The following is a 26,311-nucleotide window of genomic DNA, read 5'->3' on the forward strand; positions in this document are numbered from 1 at the left end:
AAAGAGGGATCTTCTGGAAAGAGTCCAGCGGAGGGCCAGAAAGATGATACGGGGCCTGGAGCATCTTCCCTATGAGGAAAGGCTGAGAGACCTGGGTCTGTTCAGCCTGGAGAAGAGAAGACTGAGAGGGGATCTCATCAATGTGTATAAATACCTGAGGTGTGGGAGACAGAGGGATTTGGCCAACCTCTTTTCAGTGGTCTGTGGGGACAGGACAAGGGGTAATGGTCACAAGATAGAGCACAGGAAGTTCTGCACCAACATGCGAAAGAACTTCTTCACAGTGAGGTTGACTGGAGCACTGGAACAGGCTGCCCAGGGAGGTTGTGGAGTCTCCTTCTCTGGAGATATTCAAGGCCTGTCTGGACGCCTACCTGGGCAGCCTGCTCTAGGGAACCTGCTTTGGCAGGGGGGTTGGACCCAATGATCTTTTGAGGTCCCTTCCAACCCCTTCAGTTCTGTGATTCTGTGAAAAGTTTTCTGGTCTTTATTTAAAGGTATAGGCTCCGAGAAAGGTATTTAAAGTTATAGGCTCCGAGGAGGATCTGGATAGGCTGCACCGATGGGCTGAGGTCAACTGCATGAAGTTCAACAAGGCCAAGTGCCGGGTCCTGCACCTGGGGCGCAATAACCCCAAGCAGAGCTACAGACTGGGAGAGGAATGGTTGGAGAGCTGCCAGGCAGAGAAGGACCTGGGAGTGATGGTGGATAGTCGGCTGAATATGAGCCAGCAGTGTGCTCAGGTGGCCAAGAAGGCCAACGGCATCCTGGCTTGTATCAGGAACAGTGTGACCAGCAGGGCTAGGGAGGTGATCGTCCCCCTGTACTCGGCTCTGGTGAGGCCGCACCTCGAGTACTGTGTTCAGTTTTGGGCCCCTCGCTACAAGAAGGACATGGAGATGCTTGAGCGGGTTCAGAGAAGGGCGACGAAGCTGGTGAGGGGCCTGGAGAACAAGTCCTACGAGGAGCGGCTGAGGGAGCTGGGCTTGTTCAGCCTGGAGAAGAGGAGGCTCAGGGGCGACCTTATCGCTCTCTATGGGTACCTCAAGGGAGGCTGTAGCGAGGTGGGGGTTGGCCTGTTCTCCCACGTGCCTGGTGACAGGATGAGGGGGAATGGGCTTAAGTTGAGCCAGGGGAGTTTTAGGTTAGATGTTAGGAAGAACTTCTTCACTGAAAGGGTTGTGAGGCACTGGAACAGGCTGCCCAGGGAAGTGGTGGAGTCACCCTCCCTGGAAGTCTTCAAAAGACGTTTAGATGTAGAGCTTAGGGAAATGGTTTAGTGGGGACTGTTAGCGTTAGGTCAGAGGTTGGACTCGATGACCTTGAGGTCTCTTCCAACCTAGAAAATTCTGTGAAATTCTGTGATTCTGTGAAATTCAGGGCGCGTGCTCAGTGAGGGGTGGTCACACCTTGGAGGCGGGTAGCTTTTGGGATGGAGGTGTGTTTTTTTGTATTATAATGATATTATAATGAGAAAAAGTTCACTAGAGTACAGCATTTTGTCAAAAACATGACAGGTCATCGGCTCAGGGTAACAAATGTGCAGCTTTCGGTCCCGGTGTGCACCAGAACAGTCGAGTCCCCCTCTTGTCACAGAGCCTAGCCGCGGTGTCTCCGCTCCGCTCTACGCTCTGTACTGTTTCATAGAGTCAGCACACCAGGTTCCCCTAGTGTGGTAACATCTAAGATTGGAAGCCTAGGGAATGCTCAGGTAATGCAGCTACACCCTACCCTGAAAGCCTCTTCAATGCTGTACATTTTCTTTAAAATGTGAATAGTAGTTTAAGTTTCCTAGTCACTTTAGGCAATTACTCCACAACATCTTACTTGAAATAATGGGCTCCAAAACAGAATGTTTAAGCTGAAGCCCAAGGGATAGAGAGGAGAGCATGAGAGACTCTTTCGTGAGGTTTGCAGGTTACATTCCTGCCGTACATCCCTCTGTGACACTTCCCTTTCTCTTCCAGAATATGCCGTTACTGACCATTGTTCGGCCTGACTCAGTATAAATCTCACATCCTTTATCCCTCTACTTTTATGCTTTCTCACATAGATCACACAAATCTGTGCACATCTTGTACATCTCAGTTCCCAGTGTTTTTTTTGTTTGTTTTATACTCTATGCTTATAGATATTTCATGTTTATATTGTAGTGGTACCTAGAGGCTTCAGGTCTGTTGTCTAAAATACTGTGAGCCTGTGCTTTTACATACCTGCCTATCAGAGTCCCTTCTCCGCAAGCATGCCATCCACAGCTACATTCATCAGGACAACCTTGTGTGTCACAGCTTGAGGCAGAGCCAATCTGCAAGTATCATATTGTAATAAATGACTGAGTCCCAAATAGGATTGCAATTAAAGTTTACAATTTATTAAACGAATGGAGGCAAGCAAACAGTGCTGGGTGCGCCGGGAGTCTCCGCTCCACCAAGACACACACAAGTTACATCAGGCGGCTGGTTTTTATGCTCCTAGGCTAATACATATTCATCACCACTTTTGGAAAAGGCAGGGTTATTATAATTAGTTTCCCGGGACCCGAACCATCCCATGGACGCATGCGTATCAGTCTCCGGTGGTCCCTCTGGGGGTCGCTGATACTGAAGGCTCGTAGTCTTCCTCCCAGGCTTTGTCCTTTGGTCGTTCTTCAGCTTCCCCCCTCACAGAATCACAGAATCACAGAATTTCTAGGTTGGAAGAGACCTCAAGGTCATCGAGTCCAACCTCCAACCTAACGCTAACAGCCCTCCACTAAACCATTTCCCTAAGCTCTACATCTAAACGTCTTTTGAAGACCTCCAGGGATGGTGACTCCACCACTTCCCTGGGCAGCCTGTTCCAATGTCTAACAACCCTTTCAGTGAAGAAGTTCTTCCTAACATCTAACCTAAAACTCCCCTGGCTCAACTTAAGCCCATTCCCCCTCGTCCTGTCACCAGGCACGTGGGAGAACAGGCCAACCCCCACCTCGCTACAGCCTCCCTTGAGGTACCTAAAAAGACCGATAAGGTCGCCCCTGAGCCTCCTCTTCTCCAGGCTGAACAAGCCCAGCTCCCTCAGCCGCTCCTCGTAGGACTTGTTCTCCAGGCCCCTCACCAGCTTCGTCGCCCTTCTCTGCACCCGCTCAAGCACCTCGATGTCCTTCTTGTAGCGAGGGGCCTAAAACTGAACACAGTACTCGAGGTGCGGCCTCACCAGAGCTGAGTACAGGGGGACGATCACCTCCCTAGCCCTGCTGGTCACGCTGTTCCTGATACAAGCCAGGATGCCGTTGGCCTTCTTGGCTACCTGAGCACACTGCTGGCTCATATTCAGCCGACTATCCACCATCACTCCCAGGTCCTTCTCTGCCTGGCAGCTCTCCAACCATTCCTCTCCCAGCCTGTAGCTCTGCTTGGGGTTATTGCGCCCCAGGTGCAGGACCCGGCACTTGGCCTTGTTGAACTTCATGCAGTTGACCTCAGCCCATCGGTGCAGCCTATCCAGATCCTCCTGCAGAGCTTTCCTACCCTCGAGCAGATCGACACACGCACCTAACTTGGTGTCATCTGCGAACTTACTGAGGGTGCACTCGATGCCCTCGTCCAGATCATCGATGAAGATATTAAAGAGGACCGGCCCCAGCACCGAGCCCTGGGGGACGCCACTAGTGACTGGCCTCCAACTGGACTTGGCTCCATTCACCACGACTCTTTGGGCCCGGCTATCCAGCCAGTTTCTAACCCAGCGAAGCGTGCGCCAGTCCAAGCCAAGAGCAGCCAGTTTCTTGAGGAGAATGCTGTGGGAGACGGTGTCAAAAGCCTTGCTGAAGTCAAGGTAGACCACATCCACAGCCTTTCCCTCATCCACCCAGCGTGTCACTCTGTCATAGAAGGAGATCAGGTTCGTCAGGCATGACCTGCCTTTCATAAAGCCATGCTGACTGGGCCTGATCGCCTGCTTCCCCTGCAATTGCTGCATGATGACTCTCAGGAGGATCTGCTCCATGAGCTTTCCTGGCACTGAGGTCAAACTGACAGGCCTGTAGTTTCCCGGGTCTGCCCTCCGGCCCTTCTTGTAGATGGGCGTCACGTTTGCTAGCCGCCAGTCGATTGGAACCTCCCCTGATAGCCAGGACTGTTGATAAATGATGGAAAGTGGCTTGGCCAGCTCCTCTGCCAGTTCCCTCAGTACCCTTGGGTGGATCCCATCCGGCCCCATCGACTTGTGCACATCTAAGTGCCGTAGCAGGTCACCAACCAGTTCTTCATGGATAATGAGGGCCACATCCTGCTCCCCATCGCCTTCCACCAGCTCAGGGTACTGAGTATCCAGAGAACATCCGGTATTGCCGCTAAAGACTGAGGCAAAGAAGGCATTGAGCACCTCCGCCTTTTCTTCATCTCTTGTAACTAAGTTTCCCCCCGCATCCAGTAAAGGATGGAGATTCTCCTTAGTCCTCCTTTTTGTGTTGATGTATTTATAGAAACGTTTTTTGTTATCTTTAACGGCAGTAGCCAGATTGAGCTCCAGATGAGCTTTGGCCTTCCTAATTTTGTCCCTGCACAGCCTCGCTACTTCTTTAAAGTCCTCCTTAGTGGCCTGCCCACTTTTCCGAAGCTTATAAACCCTCTTTTTCCTCCTAAGATCAAGCCACAATTCTCTGTTGAGCCAGGCTGGTCTTCTTCCCCGCCAGCTCGTCTTTGGGCACGTGGGGACAGACCGTTCCTGCGCCATTAAGACTTCCCTCTTGAAGAGCGCCCAGCCTTCCTGGACCCCTCTGCCCTTCAGAACCACCTCCCAAGGGACTCCACCAACTAGTGTCCTGAGCAGCTCAAAGTCAGCCCTTCGAAAGTCCAATACAGCGGTTTTACTGGTCCCCTTCCTGGCCTCGCCAAGAATAGTGAACTCCACCATTGCGTGGTCACTCTGCCCAAGACAGCTCCCGACGATCACGTCCTCCACCAGTCCTTCTCTGTTTGTGAAGAGAAGGTCTAGCGGGGCACCACCCCTGGTAGGTTCACTAACCAGCTGTGTCAGGAAGCTATCTTCCACGCTCTCCAGAAACCTCCTAGACTGCTTTCTCAGGGCTGTGTTGTGCTTCCAGGATATGTCAGGGAAGTTGAAGTCCCCCACGAGTACAAGAGCTGATGATTTTGCAACCTCTGTCAGCTGCCTGTAGAATTCCTCATCCGTCTCCTCATCCTGGTTCGGCGGTCTATAGCAGACCCCGACCAGGACACTAGCCTTGTTGTCCCTGCCGATCCTAACCCAAAGGGACTCGACCTTGTCATTCCCAACCTCGAGTTCTACAACCTCGAAAGACTCTCTAATACAGAGAGCCACACCACCACCCCTTCCATGCTGCCTGTCCCTTCTATAGAGCTTATAGCCAGGCATTGTAGCACTCCAGTCATGAGACTGGTCCCACCACGTCTCCGTGATGGCAACCAAGTCGTAGCCTGCCTGCCGCACGATGGCTTCCAGCTCCTCCTGTTTGTTACCCATGCTGCGTGCATTGGTGTAGATGCACTTCAGCTGGGCCATAGCCTTATCCTCCAGCCTTGCCATTGTTCCCCCTGGCACAGCCCCAACAATCCTAGCCTCAGCCCCATCCCCCTTCCTACCTAGTTTAAAGCCCTCTCAATGAGCCCTGCCAGTTCCTGGCCCAGGATCCTTTTTCCCCTAAAAGATAGGGACCCGTCTGCGGCCATCAGGCCAGGTGCTGAGTAAAGTGCCCCATGATCAAAAAACCCAAGATTTCTGCGTTGGCACCAGTCCCGGAGCCACGTGTTTAACAGGTGGGCTTTCTGTGTCCTCTCTGAGCCCCTCCCTGCCACCATAGGGATGGATGAAAACACCACCTGCACTCCCGCTCCATCCACTAACCAACCCAGTCCCCTAAAGTCCCTTTTGATAGCCTTGAGGCTTCTCTCTTCGATGTTATCACTGCCCGCCTGGACTATCAAAAGGGGGTAATAGTCAGAGGGGCGTACCAGGTTAGGAAGCTTCCTGGCAACGTCCCTGACCCTGGCCCCAGGGAGACAGCAGACTTCCCTACGGGTAGGGTCAGGCCGACAAATAGGGCCCTCTGTTCCCCTAAGAATCGAGTCACCAACAACAATAACCCTCCTGTCTTTCTTGGTGGAGGCAGTCCTGAGGCGCGGAGTTGACCTCCTCACCCCAGGCATCCTCCTGGGAACATTTGCTACCTCTTCCTCACACACCGGCCTCTCAATCTCTAGGGCCTCAAACCTGTTGTGTAAGGGCACCTGGGAGGGTGGGGCCGGAAGGGGAGGGGATCGCCTGCGATGTCGAGCAGGGACCTGTTTCCATTCCTCCTCAGCTCCCAGATCCCCTCCCTCTGCCCGACGGGGACAGGGCAGGGGGTCCGCCCCCATTTGAGGAGTCTCACCTCGGCACCTCCCCTCGAGGCCCTGCAGGGAGTTACTCCAGAAGTCTATCTCCCGCTCACACTCCCTGATGGCCCTCAACCTCTCCACCTCCTCCTTGAGCTCCGCCACCATGCGGACCAGATCATCCACCTGCTCGCACCTCACGCACGCAGTTTCTCTGCCTCCCGCCGATGGCAGCAACAGGCTCAGACACTCCTTGCATCCGGTGACCTGAACTGCGGCATTTTTTAACGGGTAGTCGGTCTGCGTGTGTACCGACTTTCTGGAGAGCGCGCCGTGCCTGGTGGCGACCATTATCACCTAGCTACGGCTGTTGTTAACGAGGTGTTGTTTGTGTGTAGGGGGAGCGCTCTGCCCTTCCTGCGCGCCCTGCCTGCGCTAACTGCCGCGCCACTCCCTTCTGCCGCGCCACTCCCTTCTGACGCGCCACGCCCTGTTTGCCCGCCCTGTTTGCCCCGCTCCTGGTCGCTCGCGCTCCCTAGGGGCAGCTTTTGAATGGCTGGGGAGGGGGCGCTGCTGGCTCCGCCTTCGCCTCGTCAGCCTCCCTCACGAGGGCTGCCGGGTCCTGGCGGCTCCCTCAAGTAGGCTCGATGCCGGAAAAAATTTGCCCTGCCTGGCCCGATCCCCCGCTCCGCTGCAGAACGCGTCTGCCCCGGAGCCGATCGCCTCGGCAAATCAAAAATTAGGGGCCGCTGGGCGTGAGGCCGGGGCCTGCAGGCTTCGCGCAGCGCCGCGCTCGCCGCCGCCGCCCCACCTCCGCCTCGCCCGCCCCGCCGCCGCCATCTTGCGCCGGGACCGCAAACCCTCTCCTTATTTAGCAGTCTCTGGGCTGGATGTCAGAAAGTTGTGTCTCGTGCAATAGGCAGCAGTTATCTCAAAAAACTCCCCCCTATTCTCTTATCTCCCAGACCCGAGTCTCAAGGTTTACCTTTCAAACCCTCTATCAACATGAACTGCTAGACCATTCTTTTGCCAGATACAAGAACTATATACACTAACCACTCTGTTTCTCTTGGACTTGTGGTTATACAAGGTGATGTAAGACAGAAGGTCACATTTCATCATGAGGCCCTAGCATTGTTCCACATTGGCACGAATCAGATTAATATATTTCACAATATGATTTCTGTTCCCAGGGCAGAGAGACTGAAGATGTGAATACCTATTAGCGGGAGCAACGTTCTAGCCCAGGAGCCTGGGATGACAACATGGGAATGATAGAAACTTCTCAGTGACCCAAATGTATACCCTGCATTTGGGGTGCATGAGTTTCTCACTTGTTTTTGTGCTAAGTCAGTTTCTCATGCACATTTTCATCTATCACATTTTCAAGCTCATTGTTTTATGTGGGGAAAAAAAAAAAAAAAAGCAAAACACTTGGGCTTGTCCTTTCCATGGCCCTTTCTATGTGATCCACATGGGCAGCTTCAGAAAGCAGGAGTCTGCTGGGCTGCAAGTGCTTGCTGTAGGCCGTAACGCACACATTGGTACCAGGACTTCCAGCATCTTTAAGTTGGACAGAAGACAGAACACACATCAGCAGCCTGTATTGGAGAGAGACAAAGCTAACTGGATGATATTCTTGAGCAGCCAGATCATAATGATTTAGCTGCTGATAATCAGACCGATGCCTCTGAACTGAGGAGAGAAGTGATGGGTACAGCCTTGTATGTTGGGTCTTTCCGTGAGATCAGAGGGTGAGAATGTTGTCTGTAGGCACTCTTCCCCCTCTGCTTTATTAAAAAGCAGAGCTGCTTTAATGATCACAGAATTCCCCACGGAGAGCAGAGTGGAGAATGTCTTCTAGTGACTGCAAGAATGACTGATCTTGAGGGTTGGAAGGGTGGGCAAGTAGAGGCATCTCAGTTACCAGCCCTGTTCTTAAGGGGCAGCTGAAGGCCACAAAAACTGCATGCCCATTCCCTTCCACGTGCACTAGGGTCCCAGAGGAGTCATGGTGCAGGCTTGTTAAGCTCACAAGATGTCAGAGGTGTTGACTGTGAAGGATGTGAAAGGAAGCTGCTTTTCCAAAGGTGCTTCAAGGGTGTATTTGCACCCAGCTCCATTGCTCAGGGTGTAACACTGCAGTTTGGTGGCTGTTTGGGGTTATTCTTCCCCATAGTCAGTGTGGGCTACTGGGAGAGGCAGGCAGTAAGAGTAAAAAGACTGTTGACCTGGAAAGGGGAAGAAGAGTGGAACAGAGAAAGAACAAAAACCCTACTCGGCACCCCCTGATTTAAGTTTAAAGTGGTTTCAGCTCCTCTCCATGCTCCTGCATACCAAGGATTCACACTGATGCTGTACCATGAAGGTTCATTGGAACTAATTTCTGATGTTCAGACACGGCACGTTGTACTCACTGCAGGACGTGGCTGTACCTAGCAGGAGGCAGAGTTTTCATGGTCTGTTGTGTTGAGCCCAGAAGAAGAAAAAAATGATAAGGAAATGCCCCACCATTCAAATGCTACTGTTACCTATGCCCAATTAAGCTGTGAGCATGTGGGGAGAAAACTTTGATTAAACTCTGGCCCCAGCCAAATGTTCATGCAGCAGTCTGATTGAATGTATTTTTTTTTTCCCTAGGAGGCATAAAAAGGTCTCAGGAACAGTCAAAAAAACCCAAACAATCAAAAAAAAAACCCTAAAATGTATTAATTTTTCAGAGCCATTTTGGAGCCACTGCAGCCACTTGCCTTTTTATTGGGAGTGTTATTTGCCTCCCAGGGAGCAGAGAAATCACATCACCTGGCCTGGGACAGGTCACACCGCATAGCTGTGGCCCTGATGCTGGGGTCCAAGCTGAATGCATTGTCTAAGGAAGGCTTGTAAAAAAGGATAAAGCCACAAGTGAATTCCAGTAGCAAAAGCACATGGTGAATCTCGGTCTGCTTGTAGGCATCCACAAACAAAGGACTAATTAGTCGAGTAAATGTTTCTCTGGGTAGATTTACTATAGAGAGAAATGTGTGCATTCAGTATGCACGGAGGCAAGGGGGCAGCTCCAGCTGAGCCACAAGAATGCTGTCGTGCTCGTGCTCATGTGGAGCCCTGTGCATTGCTGCAGAACCAGGGTTATGCCAGTGCCACAGACAAGGCTCGCTCATGCTGGGGACGCTGTCTCTGGCCCAGATCAGTGTCCTTTTGGTTCAGTTTTGCAATTCAGAGGGAGCAGGCCTGGCCCGTGCACCACAGCGGTGGTTGCTCGGTAGTCAGTGGTGGGGGAAGGAGCGAGCTCTCCAGGGACTGATTCATCAGCTGGGCATTTGAGAGATAGATCACATATTGCAAGGAAATCAGAGGAGCTGTTCTGAAGTTGAGACCATAAAATAGCTTCTGACACAAAAAATAAGGATGACTATTCCGAGTCCGATTAAAGGCCTCACCTACCCCTTCATCGTGTCCCTGTAAGAATGAGAACTGGGTGAGCCCTGCCTCCCTGGTTCACTCCCTCCAGTGATCTGTGCCTCTAGGGCTGCCTAAGCTGGCAGCAGTTCTTTAGTATTTGATAGTCCTGATGGATATCCCTTCCATGCATTTATCTCACCCTTTCCTGAGCCCCTTTTAGCATCCACAGTAGCCTGTCACCTGTAGTATGTAGAAGTACCGAGTTTGTTTCCAGCTGTTGCATGTTAACATTTGATAGCCCTTTGTTGTAGAAAATAAAGGCTGGCTGATCCCTATTCGCCTTCTCATCCCATTCAGGATCATTTAAACTTGTAGTTTAAAGTAGAAGAATGCTGTTACCCTTCTACTCTTCATTGCTGATTCACCTTCAACTTGGTGTCCTTGGTGTCCTGTCAACTTGACTCCTCGGTCCTTTTCTTCAGAACTTACTGACTGAAGGAGAACTCACTGAGCTCACAGACTGATTTCTTTCTGTGACAGAAGAGCAACAGTCCCTTGCTTTGAAACTCACTGACTGGCTTGCATTGCATAGAATCACAGAATCATAGAATATCCCGAGTTGGAAGGGACCCATAAGGATCATCAAGTCCAACTCCTGGCACCACACAGGTCTGCCCAAAAGTTTAGACCATGTGCCTAAGTGAACAGTCCAAACGCTTCTTAAATTCAGACAGGCTTGGTGCAGTGACTACTTCACTGGGGAGCCTGTTCCAGTGTACAACCACCCTCTCGGTGAAGAACCTCTTCCTGATGTCCAGCCTAAACTTCCCCTGCCTCAGCTTAACACCATTCCCGCGGGTCCTATCACTGGTGTTTACAGAGGATAGGTCACCTGCCTCTCTACTCCCTCTCATGAGGAAGTTGTAGACCGCGATGAGGTCCCCCCTCAGCCTCCTCTTCTCCAGGCTGAACAGGCCCAGTGACCTCATCCGCTCCTCATATGTCTTCCCCTCTAGGCCCTTCACCATCTTCGTCACCCTCCTCTGGACACTCGTCAACAGTTTTACATCCTTTTTGTACTGTGGTGCTGTGGCGGTTCCTCTCGAGTGGGCAGCCAAGCTCCACCACAACCGCTCTCTCAATCCCCCTCCTCAAAGAGGAACAGGGAGAAAATACGATGAAAAGGGCTCAAAGGTTGAGATAAGGAGATCACGCAGCAATTATTGTGACAGGCAAAACAGACTCGGCATAGGGAGACAGTAGGATTTATTGCTAATTACTAACAAGCTAGAGAAGTGAGAAACAAAGGAAAGAAACCAAAAGCACCTTCCCTCCCCATCCACCCTCTTCCACCTCCTCCCCCCGAGCGGCGCAGGGGAACGGTGGAATGGGGATTATGGTCAGTCTACAGCGCTTCTTCTCTGCCGCTCCTTCTAGGTCACTCTCATCCCCTGTGCTGTGGGGTCCCTCCCATGGGATGCAGTCCTTGGTGAACTGATCCGGCGTGGGCTTCCCACAGGCAGCAGCTCTTCCAGAACTGCTCCAGATATGGGTCCGTACCACGTGGTCCATCCCTCAGGAGCAAAATGCTCCAACCGTGTTTTCTTATCATAAAAGGAAATCAAATCTGTTAGGCAGGACCTACCCCTCATGAACCCATGTTGGCTGGGACCAATGACTGCATTGTCCCGCAGGTGCGCTTCAATAACTTGCATTGCATACAGGTGTCAGCGCCAAATCATAGGTTGCATTTTTACTAGAAAATCTGTAGAAATCTCCAGAAACTGAGAGATGGACAATATTATTAGCTACTTTGGAGTGGTATTTATCGATATTTAGTTTCTCACGATTTGTTCTATTTCTACAAAGTGATGGTTTCGTCAGATATTGGACTTAATGCTGGATGTTTTTCCCTGTGCAGGTGTACCTATTATAAATCAGAATTCATATACCCATATTTGTATATATACATATGCATGTTCAATTTAGTTTCTAGCTGGGAAGAAGTGAACACATTGGAAAATCAGTGGTGCTAAATAGATATAGGTCCAACAGGTTTGAAATTTGACATGAAAGGATTTTAAATACTTTCATCAGTGCTGGAGCCAAGTGAATTGGTAGTTTATCTCTGTGTGAATGCTCTGATGCACTGTAACACTGAATACAGCACTACCTGGATTAGGTTGTCTGCAAGTGTATACGATGGAGCAGATATAAGTTTTGGGAGCTTTTGTTTTAGGGGGATTCCAGTGAAAATTTCTGTGCTGACAGATACTAAAATTAAATCTTCCCATTTAGCCACAAAATAGGTCCAGTATGGGAAATACAGGCTTCTTCAGTCTTCTCCAAGATGGACCGGAGATTGAATTCACCTTTTCATTTGGTCTTAATTCCTTTTGAGCCAGACTTACACAGCTGGTCACGAACTTTTTAGTTTTAATCACGAGGTTGACTGATCCACTTAGAACTCAGTTGAAACTGTAGTGTGTTTCATACGACACACCAAAGAGTCATCATATGAAAATGGCTTGGGACTATTGCCAGCCCGGGCTGAATTTGATCTGGTGACCCACCCTCCATATTATATTCCCAATATCATCTATCATGTGTCTGATGTTGAAATCTGGCATTTCCAGAAATACTTTAAACATACTAAACATACTTCCAGAGTTATGTGATTTTCCCCTAGGTTTCAGCCATTTGAAACACCAGCATACTCTCTGCTCCCTCTGAACGTGTGTGGGGATGGACTAGCCTAATAGTCAGTTAGAGAAGTGACTGCATAACTTTTAGCTAAACCGTTCTGTTCTGTTTCATTTTCTATCTCCACAGGATCCAACAGCTGCATCTATTTCGGACAGAGATTGTGATACGAGAGAGGGAGAGACTGTAGCCATGAACTATAAGCCGCCCCCACTCCAAGTGAAATTAGGTGAGTCTTTGCTGATGAAGAATGAGAAGGCTGAATCTAGGGTCTGTAATATGTTGAGGTGCTAGTGGGATCATAAGCAGATCTCCATTTATATGACTGAATGTGCCAGCTCAGCTCAGAAATCTCACAGAGCAGTTTATCAGTGTGATTCCACTGCTCAGGGAACTGACCTACGAACGTTGAAGGACGCTTTGTCTTGGGCTGTGGTAGAGGTCTTCTTCAAAAGGAAGGCTTAGCTTTTTAAACTCACAGATTTTCATCAAGCTAAGATTAAGGCTTGGCCAGAAAAAGAATGAAGATAATATAGAAGGACTGTAAAAAGAAGAGGCCAGGATGACTGCAAACAAAAGGGAGGGGAACAGAGACTTGGACCATTACCAGGAAAAGACAGAGTTGTGTTGTTGTGAGGTGGAGGGACTGTGGGTTTGTAATGGTTCACAAAGAAATGCTCATGCTATTTCTGAGCAGTATTTCTGAAGTTCTGGAAGCAGCAGCATGTATTAGCACAATACACTGCTTCCTCATAAAGCTGATGCTTACAAGAGGACAGCAATCCACACATTGCCATCCTGCTTCCAAAACCTGAGCCGCTGTTGTGCCATACAGACTCAAGACCCTGACAAAGGACATGTCAAAGGAATAGTGTGCTTTTTGCTTAGAGCATGGGTAAAAAATGGTCTGGAAAATTTCCAGATAGGAGCAGAAAGCAGTCCCTAGTTGTCCTTCACATTAGAATAAATGACATTGATGAGATACTGCTAGAGATGATTGAGGTTGACTGTGCCATGTCAGGGAAGGCTCTGAAAAAAAGTGGATGCCCAGATGTTCAGTGGCATAGCTCCGGACACTACCAAATAAGTGACAGGGAAGTTCAGCAGACAGCTAAAGTCTGAACAAGATTTGGGAAAGTGTGAGCATTGTTATGTGGTTATGAAGAGATCTTGTCAATAGGTAGGTTTAACTCAAGGACCTACAGTACTACTGCAAAGAGTGGTGTTGGCTTCATTGGTAAGAGAAGCCTTAAAGAAACACTCAGAAAAGGCTGGAAGCACTTGTGCATTCTCAAGGCTCTGATGGAGTATATGGGAGATTGAATAATAGACAAATCTGGTCATTGCAGTGCATAAAGGAATTTTGTAGACTAGGTCCATGGACAGCAAAGTGAAAAAGTAGTTGAATAATGATCTTGAAGAAAGAGTGACTAGGGAGGAAAAGACAAAGTTGTATGTGCAAATGCAGCAAGGTTATGCAGCAAAGTGGAAGACCTTGAACTATTGATAGAGGATATGACCAAGTGCATTGGGACAGTAGATCTGTCCTGCAACAGCAATCATAAGTACTCTAAAACTGGCAGCTGCTTTTCAGGAAAAGGCAGAAAGCAGTGTTAATGACAACTCAACTCAGTTTGGTAAAAGATAATCACTGCCCGCATTCCATATGCCATCAGGTTCCTTTTTCACTACCTAAAGAGTTCTGTAATGTTATTAGAGAGGTAATTACTACTGCAGTAGCTGTTTTGGATAATTTAACATCAGGAATTAGGTTGGAGAGCAATTGATACTATTATTGGTAGATCCAAGACATTCTTGCATTTCTAGACAATAAAGATATCCTCCAGAGATTCACTAATGTGACAGAAAATGGTGCTATTCTATACTTGGCTTTGGTAACACATGAGGACATTATAGAAGAGCTGATCATCAGAAATAGATTTGGATTCAGAGATAATAAGTTCAATTCATGCAAATTAAATGTAATGGTAATTTAAAATAGATCTATAACTGTCCTGGTTTCAGTTAGAACAGAATTAATTTTCTTCCTGGTAGCTGGTGGAATGCCGTGTTTTGGCTTAGGATGAGAAGAGTGCTGATAACACCCCGATGTTTTAATTGTTGCAGAGCAGTGCTTATACCAAGCCAAGGACGTCTCAGCCTTTTGCTCTGTCCTGCCAACAGGCAGGCTGGGGGTGCAGTAAGAGCTGGGAGGGGACAGACCCAGGACAGGTGACCCAAACTAGCCAAAGGGGTATTCCATACCATCTGACGTCATGCTAAACAATATATAGGGGTGGCTAGCCGGGGGGAGGGGGCCGGACTGCTCGGGGTTAGGCTGGGCATCGGTCAGCGGGTGGTGAGCAATTGCATTGTGCATCACTTGTTTGTACATATTATTAGTAGTAGTACTATTATCATCATTGTATTATTATTATTATTATTATTATTATTATTATTATTATTATTATTATTATTATTATTATTATTATTATTATTTTCCTGTCTTATTAAACTGTCTTTATCTCAACTCACGGGCTTCATTTTCCATTTCTCTCCCCCGTCCCAGAGAGGGAGGGGGGAGGGTGAGCGAACAGCTGCGTGGTGTTTAGCTGCCGGCCGGGTTAAACCACGACAGTCTTTTTGGCACCCAACGTGGGGCACGAAAGGTTGAGATAACGGCAGATCTGACCAGAGTGTGTTAAACTAAAATTGGTATAAGTAGTAGACCTGCTTAATAGTCACTTGTCATAATGCTGATTGCTTTAATCTCAACTCTGCTGCGCCTGTTTACCAAATTGAGTATTATAGCACGTTATTTTCTGTATGTGCTCTCTGTCATGTTGTTTATCCTCTCCGGGCCCTGGTTTCAGACCATTATGGTACTGTGTGTTGTATCAGTGGCTTATGAGATGATGAAATATCTGGCCATGACTCTAACCTGGTATTTGTACTCAGTAACATCTTCGATTCTATACTTTGGAAACTTTTTTTTGGAAACTATTAGCAATTATATCTGTTGCCTTTTCTCATTAGGGAGTCAATCTGTGAAGGGGAAAGGGGAAGATAATTTTTCTTACTTGATTACTCTCCCTTTCTCCTTCACCACCCCTGTATGCTCCTGGATCACTCTTCCTTCCTCCTTCACCACCCTCTTATCCTCCGAGTTTATTACAATAGCTCTCCAAGATATTGAATATCCTTGGGATACTCAGACCAGCATAGTCTTGTTGTTCTGCCTCCTGAATGCACTTCAGATTCTGCTTAAAGTTAAACAACTACTTAGGAAGCTCATCCGGAGATCTGCCCGGAGGCAGGATAGTTGTGGGTGGCAGGGAGTATGGGAGGATATGGGCAAGCATCTAGAGCAGTTGGCACCCCCAGTGTTTTGGAAATTCACCCCTGAACAACTGCAAAATCCCAAAAAACTGGCAGAATGCTTGAAAAAAAGGTGTCGCGATTCTGGCAGTTCCAAAGTAACACAAATTATTGTAACATGCTGGGGCCTGGCTCATGCCTATCGAGCTGCCATTGATACTGCTATCAATTTAGTAACAGACCCTGCGGCCACTCCAAGCCCTGTGACAGATCCAACGGCCACTGTGACCCCTACGGTGGACTCTGCAGCCGCTCCAGTCCCAGCTCCTGCAGCCGCTCCAGCTCCTGTGGCTGGGTCAGAGAAAAGAGCTGTAGCAGTGCAAGTTGACCCTGCAGAGGGTATTCCAACCTCTGTGGCAGACCCTGTAACAAGGTCAGAGAAACGAGCAGTAGCAGTGCAAGCTGCCCCTGTAGAGAAGGTGAAAAAATGGTATAGAGATTCAGGTCGTCTAGAACGCAGAGAGTCTTCTGCCAAATCTAGGTATAGAGACGACGGAGACGACGACGACACTGGGCCATCATGGATTAAGGGGAGGAAGATGAGGATGCCGAAAAATCAACAGTAACTACCCGAAGCCTAAATGAGCGTGAGTTACGAGATGTGCGAAAAGATTTTGGTTGCTGTATAGGTGAGCAGCTTGTCACCTGGCTGCTCCGATGCTGGGATACTGGAGCCAATTGTGTGGAATTAGAAAGCAGGGAAGCCAAGCGACTGGGATCCCTTGCTAGAGACGCAGGCACTAACAAAGCAATTGCAGATGGAGCACAATCTCACAGCCTCTGGAGGCGTCTCCTCTCAGCTGTGAGGGAAAGGTATCCCTTCAAGGAAGAACTTTTATGACTACCAGGCAAGTGGACCACTATGGAGAAGGGAATCCAGTACCTGAGGGAATTAGCCATACGGGAGGTGATTTATGACGATCCAGACCTCAGACAAACATCCAAAGATCCAGATGAAGTCAGGTGTACACGACCCATGTGGCGGAAGTTTGTACGGAGTGCACCATCATCATATGCCAGCTCATTGGCAATAATGCCTGGAAAGAGGATGAGGAACCCACAGTGGATGAAGTGGCTAAACAACTCCGGCAGTACGAAGAAAGTCTCTCCTCTTCCTTACAGGCCTGCATCTCAGCTGTGGAGAAACTTTCTGAAAAGGTTCACCAACTTGAAGAAAGATTATTTTCCTCCCCACCTGTACAAAGCAGTGTCTCAGCTATCAGGGGTAGGCGTTCATCCACACAAGGAAGACGATATGGTGGGTACTCACCCCGTGCTACCCTGTGGTTTTACTTACGAGACCATGGAGAGGACATGAGAAAATGGGATGGAAAATCTACCGCGACCCTAGAGGCACGGGTACGTGAGTTGCAAAAGAAAACAATCAGGAAAAAGGGATTCTCTGAAAAGTTTGCTGCTCCAACTTCCAGCAGACAGTCCTTCAAACACAGAAACGAAGAAGATTCTGACCAGGGTTAGGGGGGCCCTGCCTCCAGCCAGGGGGAGGAAAGGGACAATCGAGTTTATTGGACTGTGTGGATTCGATGGCCTGGCACGTCAGACGCACAGAAGTATAAGGCTTTAGTAGACACCGGTGTACAATGTACTATAATGCCATCGAGCTATAAAGGTCCAGAGCCCATCTGTATTTGTGGAGTGACAGGGGGATCTCAGCAGTTGACTGTATTGGAGGCTGAAGTGAGTCTGACTGGGAATGAGTGGGAAAAGCACCGCATTGTGACTGGCCTGGATGCTCCATGTATCCTTGGCATAGACTATCTTAGAAGAGGATATTGCAAGGACCCAAAAGGGTTCCGGTGGGCTTTTGGTACAGCTGCCTTAGAGACAGAGGGCATTAAACAATTATCTACCTTGCCTGGTCTCTCAGAGGACCCCTCTGTTGTGGGGTTGCTGAGGGTCGAAGAACAGCAAGTGCCAATCGCTACCACAACTGTGCACCGGCGGCAATATCGCACTAACCGAGACTCCCTGATTCCCATCCATAAGCTAATTCGTCAATTGGAGAGCCAAGGAGTGATCAGCAAGACTCATTCACCTTTCAATAGTCCCATATGGCTAGTGCGAAAGTCTAATGGCGAGTGGAGACTAACAGTGGACTATCGTGGCCTGAACGAAGTGACGCCACCACTGAGCGCTGCAGTGCCGGACATGCTGGAACTTCAGTACGAACTTGAATCGAAGGCAGCCAAGTGGTACGCCACAACTGATATCGCTAATGCATTTTTCTCCATCCCTCTAGCAGCAGAGTGCAGGCCACAATTTGCCTTCACTTGGAGGGGAGTCCAATATATTTGGAATCGGCTGCCCCAGGGGTGGAAACACAGCCCTACCATTTGCCATGGGCTTATCCAGTCTGCGCTAGAGCAGGGGGAAGCTCCTGAACACCTGCAGTACATCGATGACATTATTGTGTGGGGTGACACAGCAGAGGAAGTTTTCAAGAAAGGGAAGAAAATAGTCCAAATCCTTCTGAAAGCTGGTTTTGCCATAAAACAAAATAAAGTCAGAGGACCTGCACGAGAGATCCAGTTTTTAGGAATAAAATGGCAAGATGGACGTCGTCAAATCCCAATGGATGTGATCAACAAAATAACAGCTATGTCTCCACCAACTAACAAAAAAGAAACACAGACTTTCCTAGGTGTTGTGGGGTTTTGGAGAATGCACATCCCAAATTACAGTCTGATTGTAAACCCGCTCTACCAAGTAACCCGTAAGAAGAATGAGTTTGAATGGGGCCCTGAACAACGACAAGCCTTTGAACAAATCAAGCAGGAAATAGTCCATGCAGTAGCCCTTGGGCCAGTTCGAACAGGACCAGATGTAAAGAATGTGCTCTACACTGCAGCCGGGGAGAACGGCCCCACCTGGAGCCTCTGGCAGAAAGAACCTGGGGAAACTCGAGGTCGGCCCCTGGGGTTTTGGAGTCGGGGATACAGAGGATCTGAGGCCCGCTATACTCCAACTGAAAAGGAGATATTGGCAGCATATGAAGGATTTTGATCTGCTTCGGAGGTGGTCGGTACTGAAGCGCAGCTCCTCCTAGCACCCCAACTGCCGGTACTAGGCTGGATGTTCAAGGGAAGGGTCTCTTCTATGCATCATGCAACTGATGCTACATGGAGCAAGTGGGTTGCACTGATTACTCAGCGGGCTCGAATAGGAAACCCCAGCCGCCCAGGAATCTTGGAAGTGATTATGGACTGGCCAGAAGGCAAATACTTTGGGATATCATCAGAGGAGGAGGTGGGTCGTGCTGAAGAAGCCCCACTGTACAACCAGTTACCAGAAAATGAGAAGAAATATGCCCTGTTCACTGATGGGTCCTGTCGTATTGTGGGGAAGCATCGGAGATGGAAGGCTGCTGTATGGAGTCCTACACGACAAGTTGCAGAAGCTGCTGAGGGAGAAGGTGAATCGAGTCAGTTTGCAGAAGTGAAGGCCATTCAGCTGGCTTTAGACATTGCTGAACGAGAGAAATGGCCAGTTCTCTATCTCTACACCGATTCATGGATGGTAGCAAATGCCCTGTGGGGATGGTTACAGCAATGGAAGCAAAACAACTGGCAGCGTAGGGGCAAACCCATCTGGGCTGCTGCATTGTGGCAAGATATTGCTGCTCGGGTAGAGAACCTGGCTGTGAAAGTACGCCACATAGATGCTCATGTGCCCAAGAATCGGGCTACTGAAGAACATCAAAACAACCAGCAGGTGGATCAGGCTGCTAAGATTGAAGTAGCTCAGGTGGACCTGGATTGGCAGCATAAAGGTGAATTATTTATAGCCCGATGGGCCCATGACACCTCAGGCCATCAAGGTAGAGATGCAACATACAGATGGACTCGTGATCGAGGGGTGGACCTGACCATGGACGCTATAGCACAGGTTATTCATGACTGTGAAACATGCGCTGCAATCAAGCAAGCCAAACGGTCAAAGCCTCTTTGGTATGGAGGACGATGGCTGAAATATAAATATGGAGAGGCCTGGCAGATTGATTACATCACATTCCCTCAAACTCGCAATGGCAAGCGCCACGTACTTACAATGGTGGAAGCAACCACCGGATGGCTGGAAACATATCCTGTGCCTCATGCCACCGCCCGGAACACTATCCTGGGCCTTGAAAAGCAAGTCCTATGGGGACATGGTACCCCAGAAAGAATAGAGTCAGACAATGGGACTCATTTCCGAAACAACCTTATAGACACTTGGGCCAAAGAACATGGGATTGAGTGGGTGTATCACATCCCCTATCATGCACCAGCCTCCGGGAAAGTTGAACGATACAATGGACTGTTAAAGACTACATTGAAAGCAATGGGCGCTGGGACATTCAAAAATCGGGATACGCATTTGGCAAAGGCCACCTGGTTAGTCAATACTAGGGGATCTGCCAACCGAGCTGGACCTGCCCAATCAAACCTGTTACGTACTGTAGATGGGGATAAAGTTCCTGTAGTGCATGTAAGAAATATGCTGGGTAAAACAGTCTGGGCTACTCCTGCCTCAGGAAAAGGCAAACCCATTCGTGGAATTGTTTTCGCTCAGGGACCTGGATACACTTGGTGGGTGATGCAAAAGAACGGAGAGGTCCGGTGTGTACCTGTCGTGGTTTAACCCGACCGGCAGCTAAACACCACGCAGCCGTTCGCTCACCCTCCCCCCTCCCTCTCTGGGACGGGGGAGAGAAATGGAAAGTGAAGCCCGTGAGTTGAGATAAAGACAGTTTAATAAGACAGGAAAAAAAAAATAACAAAAATAATAATAACAATAATAATAATGATGATACAATGGGGATAATACGAAAGTAATAATAGTATGTACAAACAAGTGATGCACAATGCAATTGCTCACCACCCGCTGACCGATGCCCAGCCTAACCCCGAGCAGTCCCGGCCCCTCCCCCCGGCTAGCCACCCCTATATATTGTTTAGCATGACGTCAGATGGTATGGAATACCCCTTTGGCTAGTTTGGGTCACCTGTCCTGGGTCTGTCCCCTCCCAGCTCTTACTGCACCCCCCAGCCTGCCCGTTGGCAGGACAGAGCAAAGGCTGAGATGTCCTTGGCTTAGTATAAGCACTGCTCTGCAACAACTAAAGCATCGGGGTGTTATCAGCACTCTTCTCATTCTAAGCCAAAACACAGCATTCCACCAGCTACTAGGAAGAAAATTAATTCTGTGCTAACTGAAACCAGGACAGTACCTCAAGGAGATTTAATACTGGGTGAGAATAGCCCATGAACTGAATTGTACCATGTTAATTACTATATAATACTATATGTTATCACTACCATGACTACTATAGGTGACTAATTAGAATGTATGGAAAAGAGTGTAACCTGAGCATGACATAAATGGTATGGAATAAGGGGTGGATAGATGTCCTGGTTTCAGTTAGAACAGAATTAATTTTCTTCCTGGTAGCTGGTGGAATGCCGTGTTTTGGCTTAGGATGAGAAGAGTGCTGATAACACCCCGATGTTTTAATTGTTGCAGAGCAGTGCTTATACCAAGCCAAGGACGTCTCAGCTTCTTGCTCTGTCCTGCCAACAGGCAGGCTGGGGGTGCAGTAAGAGCTGGGAGGGGACAGACCCAGGACAGGTGACCCAAACTAGCCAAAGGGGTATTCCATACCATCTGACGTCATGCTAAACAATATATAGGGGTGGCTAGCCGGGGGAGGGGGCCGGACTGCTCGGGGTTAGGCTGGGCATCGGTCAGCGGGTGGTGAGCAATTGCATTGTGCATCAGTTGTTTGTACACATTATTAGTAATAGTACTATTATCATCATTGTATTATTATTATTATTATTATTATTATTATTATTATTATTATTATTCTGTCTTATTAAACTGTTTTTATCTCAACTCACGGGCTTCACTTTCCATTTCTCTCCCCCATCCCAGAGAGGGAGGGGGGAGGGTGAGCGAATGGCTGCGTGGTGTTTAGCTGCCGGCCTGGTTAAACCACGACAATAACAAATTTCAGTTTTATAAAGTGAGTGCATAAGCAGGGGCAATGAATTGAGAACCCTGGGAACTACATTAGGTCGTGGTGAAGGAGAAACTGTCAGAAGAAAGGAGATTGTTAATGGACTTGTCCAATAGTCATTTATTTTTGAAGTTCATTAATGACAAAGGGACAAAAAGCAGGAGGGAGTTGGCTAAGAAAGGAGGGAGACATCAGTACAACAAAGGCTCAGAAATGCCACAGAGGAAAGGCATGAAAACTAAAATAATAGAAATGAGAAAAATATGACAGGAGCAACTCAATCTGCTGTATATTGAAGTTTACCAACTGGAAGTGACTAAGGAAGATGAAGCCTGATATGATTGCAAGATAAGTAATTATTAAAATGGACTAATACATAAAAATATGCCATAGTCATACCTTTGCAGTTTCCCAGCTTTTTTCCAAACATACAGATACAGCAGAATGATTAGTTCTTCTGCCAAAACTTCTGCTTTATCATGTAGGGAAAATTTTATTCCATTTGGCCACTGCTGAATTATATTATCCACCATTAAAGTGGGAAAGGTAGATATTAGAAGAGTCGGTATCACTTTTTCCAGTAGATAAAGGTGTATCATTGCTATTGTGAAAGGCCAGGGTAAGATGTTTGCAATGCAGTATAACAATCTCATCTCTTCAGTTCCACCAATAAGAATTTAGTGTGGGCTAGGCGTAGATGAGAACTACATAAGACATGGGATTTGAAAGCCTGTCATATAACAGAAAACTAAAAGAGGTTGGCAGATTGAACCTGGTAAAACCAGGATGGAGAAAGGATTTGCTTGCCATGTATAAATCTTTCAGGGAGTAAATATCAGGAACAAAAAAAGAAATATTTGATGTAATAAATGGTGTCAACATTGGAAAAGTTAAGCATAAATTGTGAGGGGTATATTACATTTGGAAATTAAAGCATGCTTAACCATGAAAGCAGGGACAGGCTCAACTGGCATCTTCTGGGAATAACAGAAAACATCCAAAACTTGTATTATGTTAGAGCTCCACAGAGTTATAGAAGAACGCAGCCTCCAGGACCTGCTAGTGCTCCTGTCTAGTGAATGCTCAGTGCTGACCACACTGTGCTTATGAAGATCATAGTTGGTGAAATCTACCTGCTTAAGAGGAATTGTCCAACAACGCTGACAAGCATGTTCCTGCCTGGGCTCTAGAGAAAAGTCTGCTCAAAAACCTCCTCTCCCTGTGGATACAGTGTGTCTCTTTAATTAGGTGAACTCATATCTAGCGGTATTTGGATCGACTCTCTACTCTTAGTCATACTCTGATGAGTGCTAGGTTACCTGGGCCAAAATGAGACTGATGGTATTGTCTGCAGCCAGTGTAACATGCTTTTAATCCACATCAATCAGCTCCTGCTGCTGTCGTTCTTAAAATCTGCCTGACCTTTGAAATTTTCAAGCAGCTTAATGTCTCACATCTCCCAGCTCTGGCTCCTTTTCTTCCAACTCAATCTTTAGTCTCTTCTGCATTAAACTCATCAGGATTTGGATTACTTTTTAATCCCTTTAAGCCTAGACAAAGTTAAGGTAGTACATAAATGTTTAATAGCTTACCTGGCAGAGCCATTGTTGGGGATGGTAGTGACTAGGGTTTTAATCCTATTGCAAATTTTCTGTACGGATAGTGGCATTTTTCACTGTTAAATCAGAATCAATTGTTCAAATATCAAATACTCTGTTGGAAGGTTGATAAATGTCATTTTATACTCTGTGAAGATTCATATATAAATCTGTCATATGTACTTGCTGGAAGCTTGGTTTAAATGAGCTCAATTAAATACCAACCCAGCATGCATACAAGTTTTGCTTCCAGAACCCACAGTGATTGAAGATGACAGAAAGTGTGCTGTGCTGCATGCTCCAAACTCAGATTTATCCTGCTGCTTGAATGTCCTTTCTATGGTTGTTTCTCTGTCCCATAAGTAAATACATGGCATTACCACATGTTTGTTTGGGGGTCAGTTAGATACAAGAAAATCTTCACAGGTGGCTTTTATTTCTAGTAAGTTCCTAAAGATTACACCTGGTTTATAAGTGGAATAGTAAAGTATTTAGTTTGTTGCTGGTACCACATCTAAAAAGAGACAAACTTCACATCAAGGGAAAGTAACCTCTTCTGCTTCATGTAATTCATCATCTTAAGACTTATAGATATTCTAACCATATTAATTATGTATTTCTTACTTTCCTGACACTCCCACTTTGTCTTTCTCTTGAAATTTCAGGACTCAGCCATGCTTCTTTCTTGCCTGCAAATCACTTGATAAGGAGGCTCCCGACAGCACTGGGGGGGTTGGGTGTCCATTAGTGCTGGGAGATGTCTCCAGCACATCCTTATTAGGAGGCATATCCAGATGGAGCACATACCACAAGCCTTTGGAAAACAGAAGAGAGTTGTGATAAGGAGGAAGGAACAGAATAATCCCTAAATGTAAATCTCAGGGGCTCCATATCCATTGGAAGGTAACAGATCCCCATGGGGTCCCCACAAGATGACATATTATTTTAATGAAGTTTATGCCATCTGTTTTTCTATTTTGCATTTTTAATTTCACTTTTTTGCACTGAAATCCCCATCCAGACAGTCTGTCTGTCTTACCTAGCAGTCAGTGATGTGACAGTTTGCGTTAAAACAAAATAGGCAGTGTGGCAATGGGTTGCAGCACAGGCTACAGTGGTGATGAGGGACTGTGGCAGTGGCATCTTTATCAACACATCCACCACTCCAGGAGCTTGGCAGTAAATCCCCCACATCCTTGTCTGCAAGATGAGCATACGAGAGAAAGGCAGACAGAGCGACTCATAGCAGCATCCCTCTGAGACCTGCTTCCTTTTCTTACTCAGCGTCCATGACAAGCATGCAGGCTGGCTTCAACGCAGGCTTTCATGCAATCTCAACTGTTGTAGAGGGAAGGAAAATTGCAGTGTCCAAGGCATGACACCTGGCCAGTACACTTAATGTGCTGGAGGGAGATATTCCACCCCAGAAGGGGCTCGCTGACTGTAACTGGCTTCAGGCAAGCAAAGTAACAAGGGCTGATGATGGGTATCAAAAATCAAGCTGCCATTAGGGAGTTTTGATTGTTTTTGTGGAAAATTAGAGAGGCTCTCCTTGGACGTGGGTTCTTGAAAAAGGATAAATCTTCTCCATTTATGAAAATGCATGCTTTATAGGCTATATTCAGAAGCAGCTCAAATGTTGCAGCTAATACCTTTCTTCCCAGCCTTTTGACCTCCTAATTATTCTCTGTGGACTCTTTCTTCTAGATATCCATCAGGGATGCAGTGCATCTGTCAGCGCTTCCTTGCTGTCTTTAGTTTAGCTAGGTTCTGGAGCAGTTTCTTAACTGCTTCTTTATAAAGTTGCCAGTCAGCTAATGGGGAAAGGTAGGTATTTTTGGAGGGCTCTGGTGGGATCTTGTCTGCTTAGATGTAAGCACCTTCTCTCTTTGAACTAGGTAGAGAAATATGGCACTACTTTTGGAAGATTGCTCAGTGGGGTGCCTAACTGTATGTGATCAGCAAATGTCTAATCTAGCACACTGGATCCCTCTTTAGGACCGAGTGAGCTACATGCAGATGAAGTCCCAAAAGGAAGCCTATTTCATATTGATGCTGGCTTGAAAATATTTGTGGTTTTTATTTTAGATTTTGTTTGCAAAGCTTCTTGGAAAAAGTGACCTGAATTGCAAATGTAGCAGATAATTTTCCCACTTTCCTAGCTACAGTTTTGTTCCTCTCCCAGCTTAGATCTCATGCTGGTATTTATCTAAGTACCAAAAAAACCACAGTGGCTGGTACTAGTCAGCCCCATAAGGAGAAGCGCATGTCACAAAGTTGCCTTTAATGTAAGTTGCTGTTGCTCAATTATATAATCTGCCAGCCTAACCAGAAACTTCCTGTGCTTCAAGAGGCAGGAAGCTGTCCTACAGCTAACAGAGCAGAGCTATTTCATGAATTAATAGGGTACTAACACTTTGCTGGGGCCAGCTGCATTGTAGGATGTTGCTTTTTTTCTCCAGGAGACACTGCAAAGATCAGTCTTAGAGCAGGTCAGCCACAGTCCCGTTATTGTGGGGGAGGAAATTATGCTCTCCTGGAACCTGGACCTATTGCTAGGGTGAGCATAAAAGCATCTTGAATCATCCCAGCCTGGCCTTTTGGCTTTCTGTATGACAAGAAGGAGATAAGAGCAACCGAGCAGCCATAGGGGAGGCCTGAGTCAAGCAGGGTGAGGTGAAGGAAGGAGAAAAAGCTGTGCTCTGACACATAACCATAGTGCTCTCCCTCCAAGGAGAGATGAGATCTCAGATTAGACCACTGAGGCTTTCTGTCTGCTTCTGTTTCTCTCTTTATCAGTCCCACCTCTCTATGGTGTCGTTTATTTAAAAAAAAAAAAGTGCTGAAGTTAAAAAAAGCATATTTAAAGGATA

The 26,311-nt window shown here is 47.5% G+C and overlaps 1 protein-coding gene across 6 annotated transcripts in view; it reads left to right on the forward strand.

The window, feature by feature from the left end:
• Window positions 1–26,311, forward strand: part of LOC311220809 (protein FAM219A-like) — a gene marked incomplete at both ends in the record, with an annotated part of 133,447 nt that overhangs the window by 55,047 nt on the left and 52,089 nt on the right. For 3 of the 6 annotated variants that reach the window (XM_084304412.1, XM_084304413.1, XM_084304414.1), the window contains one exon: window positions 12,573–12,672. In XM_084304412.1, the coding sequence (XP_084160538.1) occupies window positions 12,573–12,672 (100 nt within the window). The remainder of the gene's footprint in view (window positions 1–12,572; window positions 12,673–26,311) is intronic. The other 3 variants (XM_084304415.1, XM_084304416.1, XM_084304417.1) reach the window with 1 other exon arrangement.

This window comes from Netta rufina (genome assembly GCF_964035555.1).
Source record: "Netta rufina genome assembly, chromosome: W".
Taxonomy (NCBI): Eukaryota; Metazoa; Chordata; class Aves; order Anseriformes; family Anatidae; genus Netta; species Netta rufina.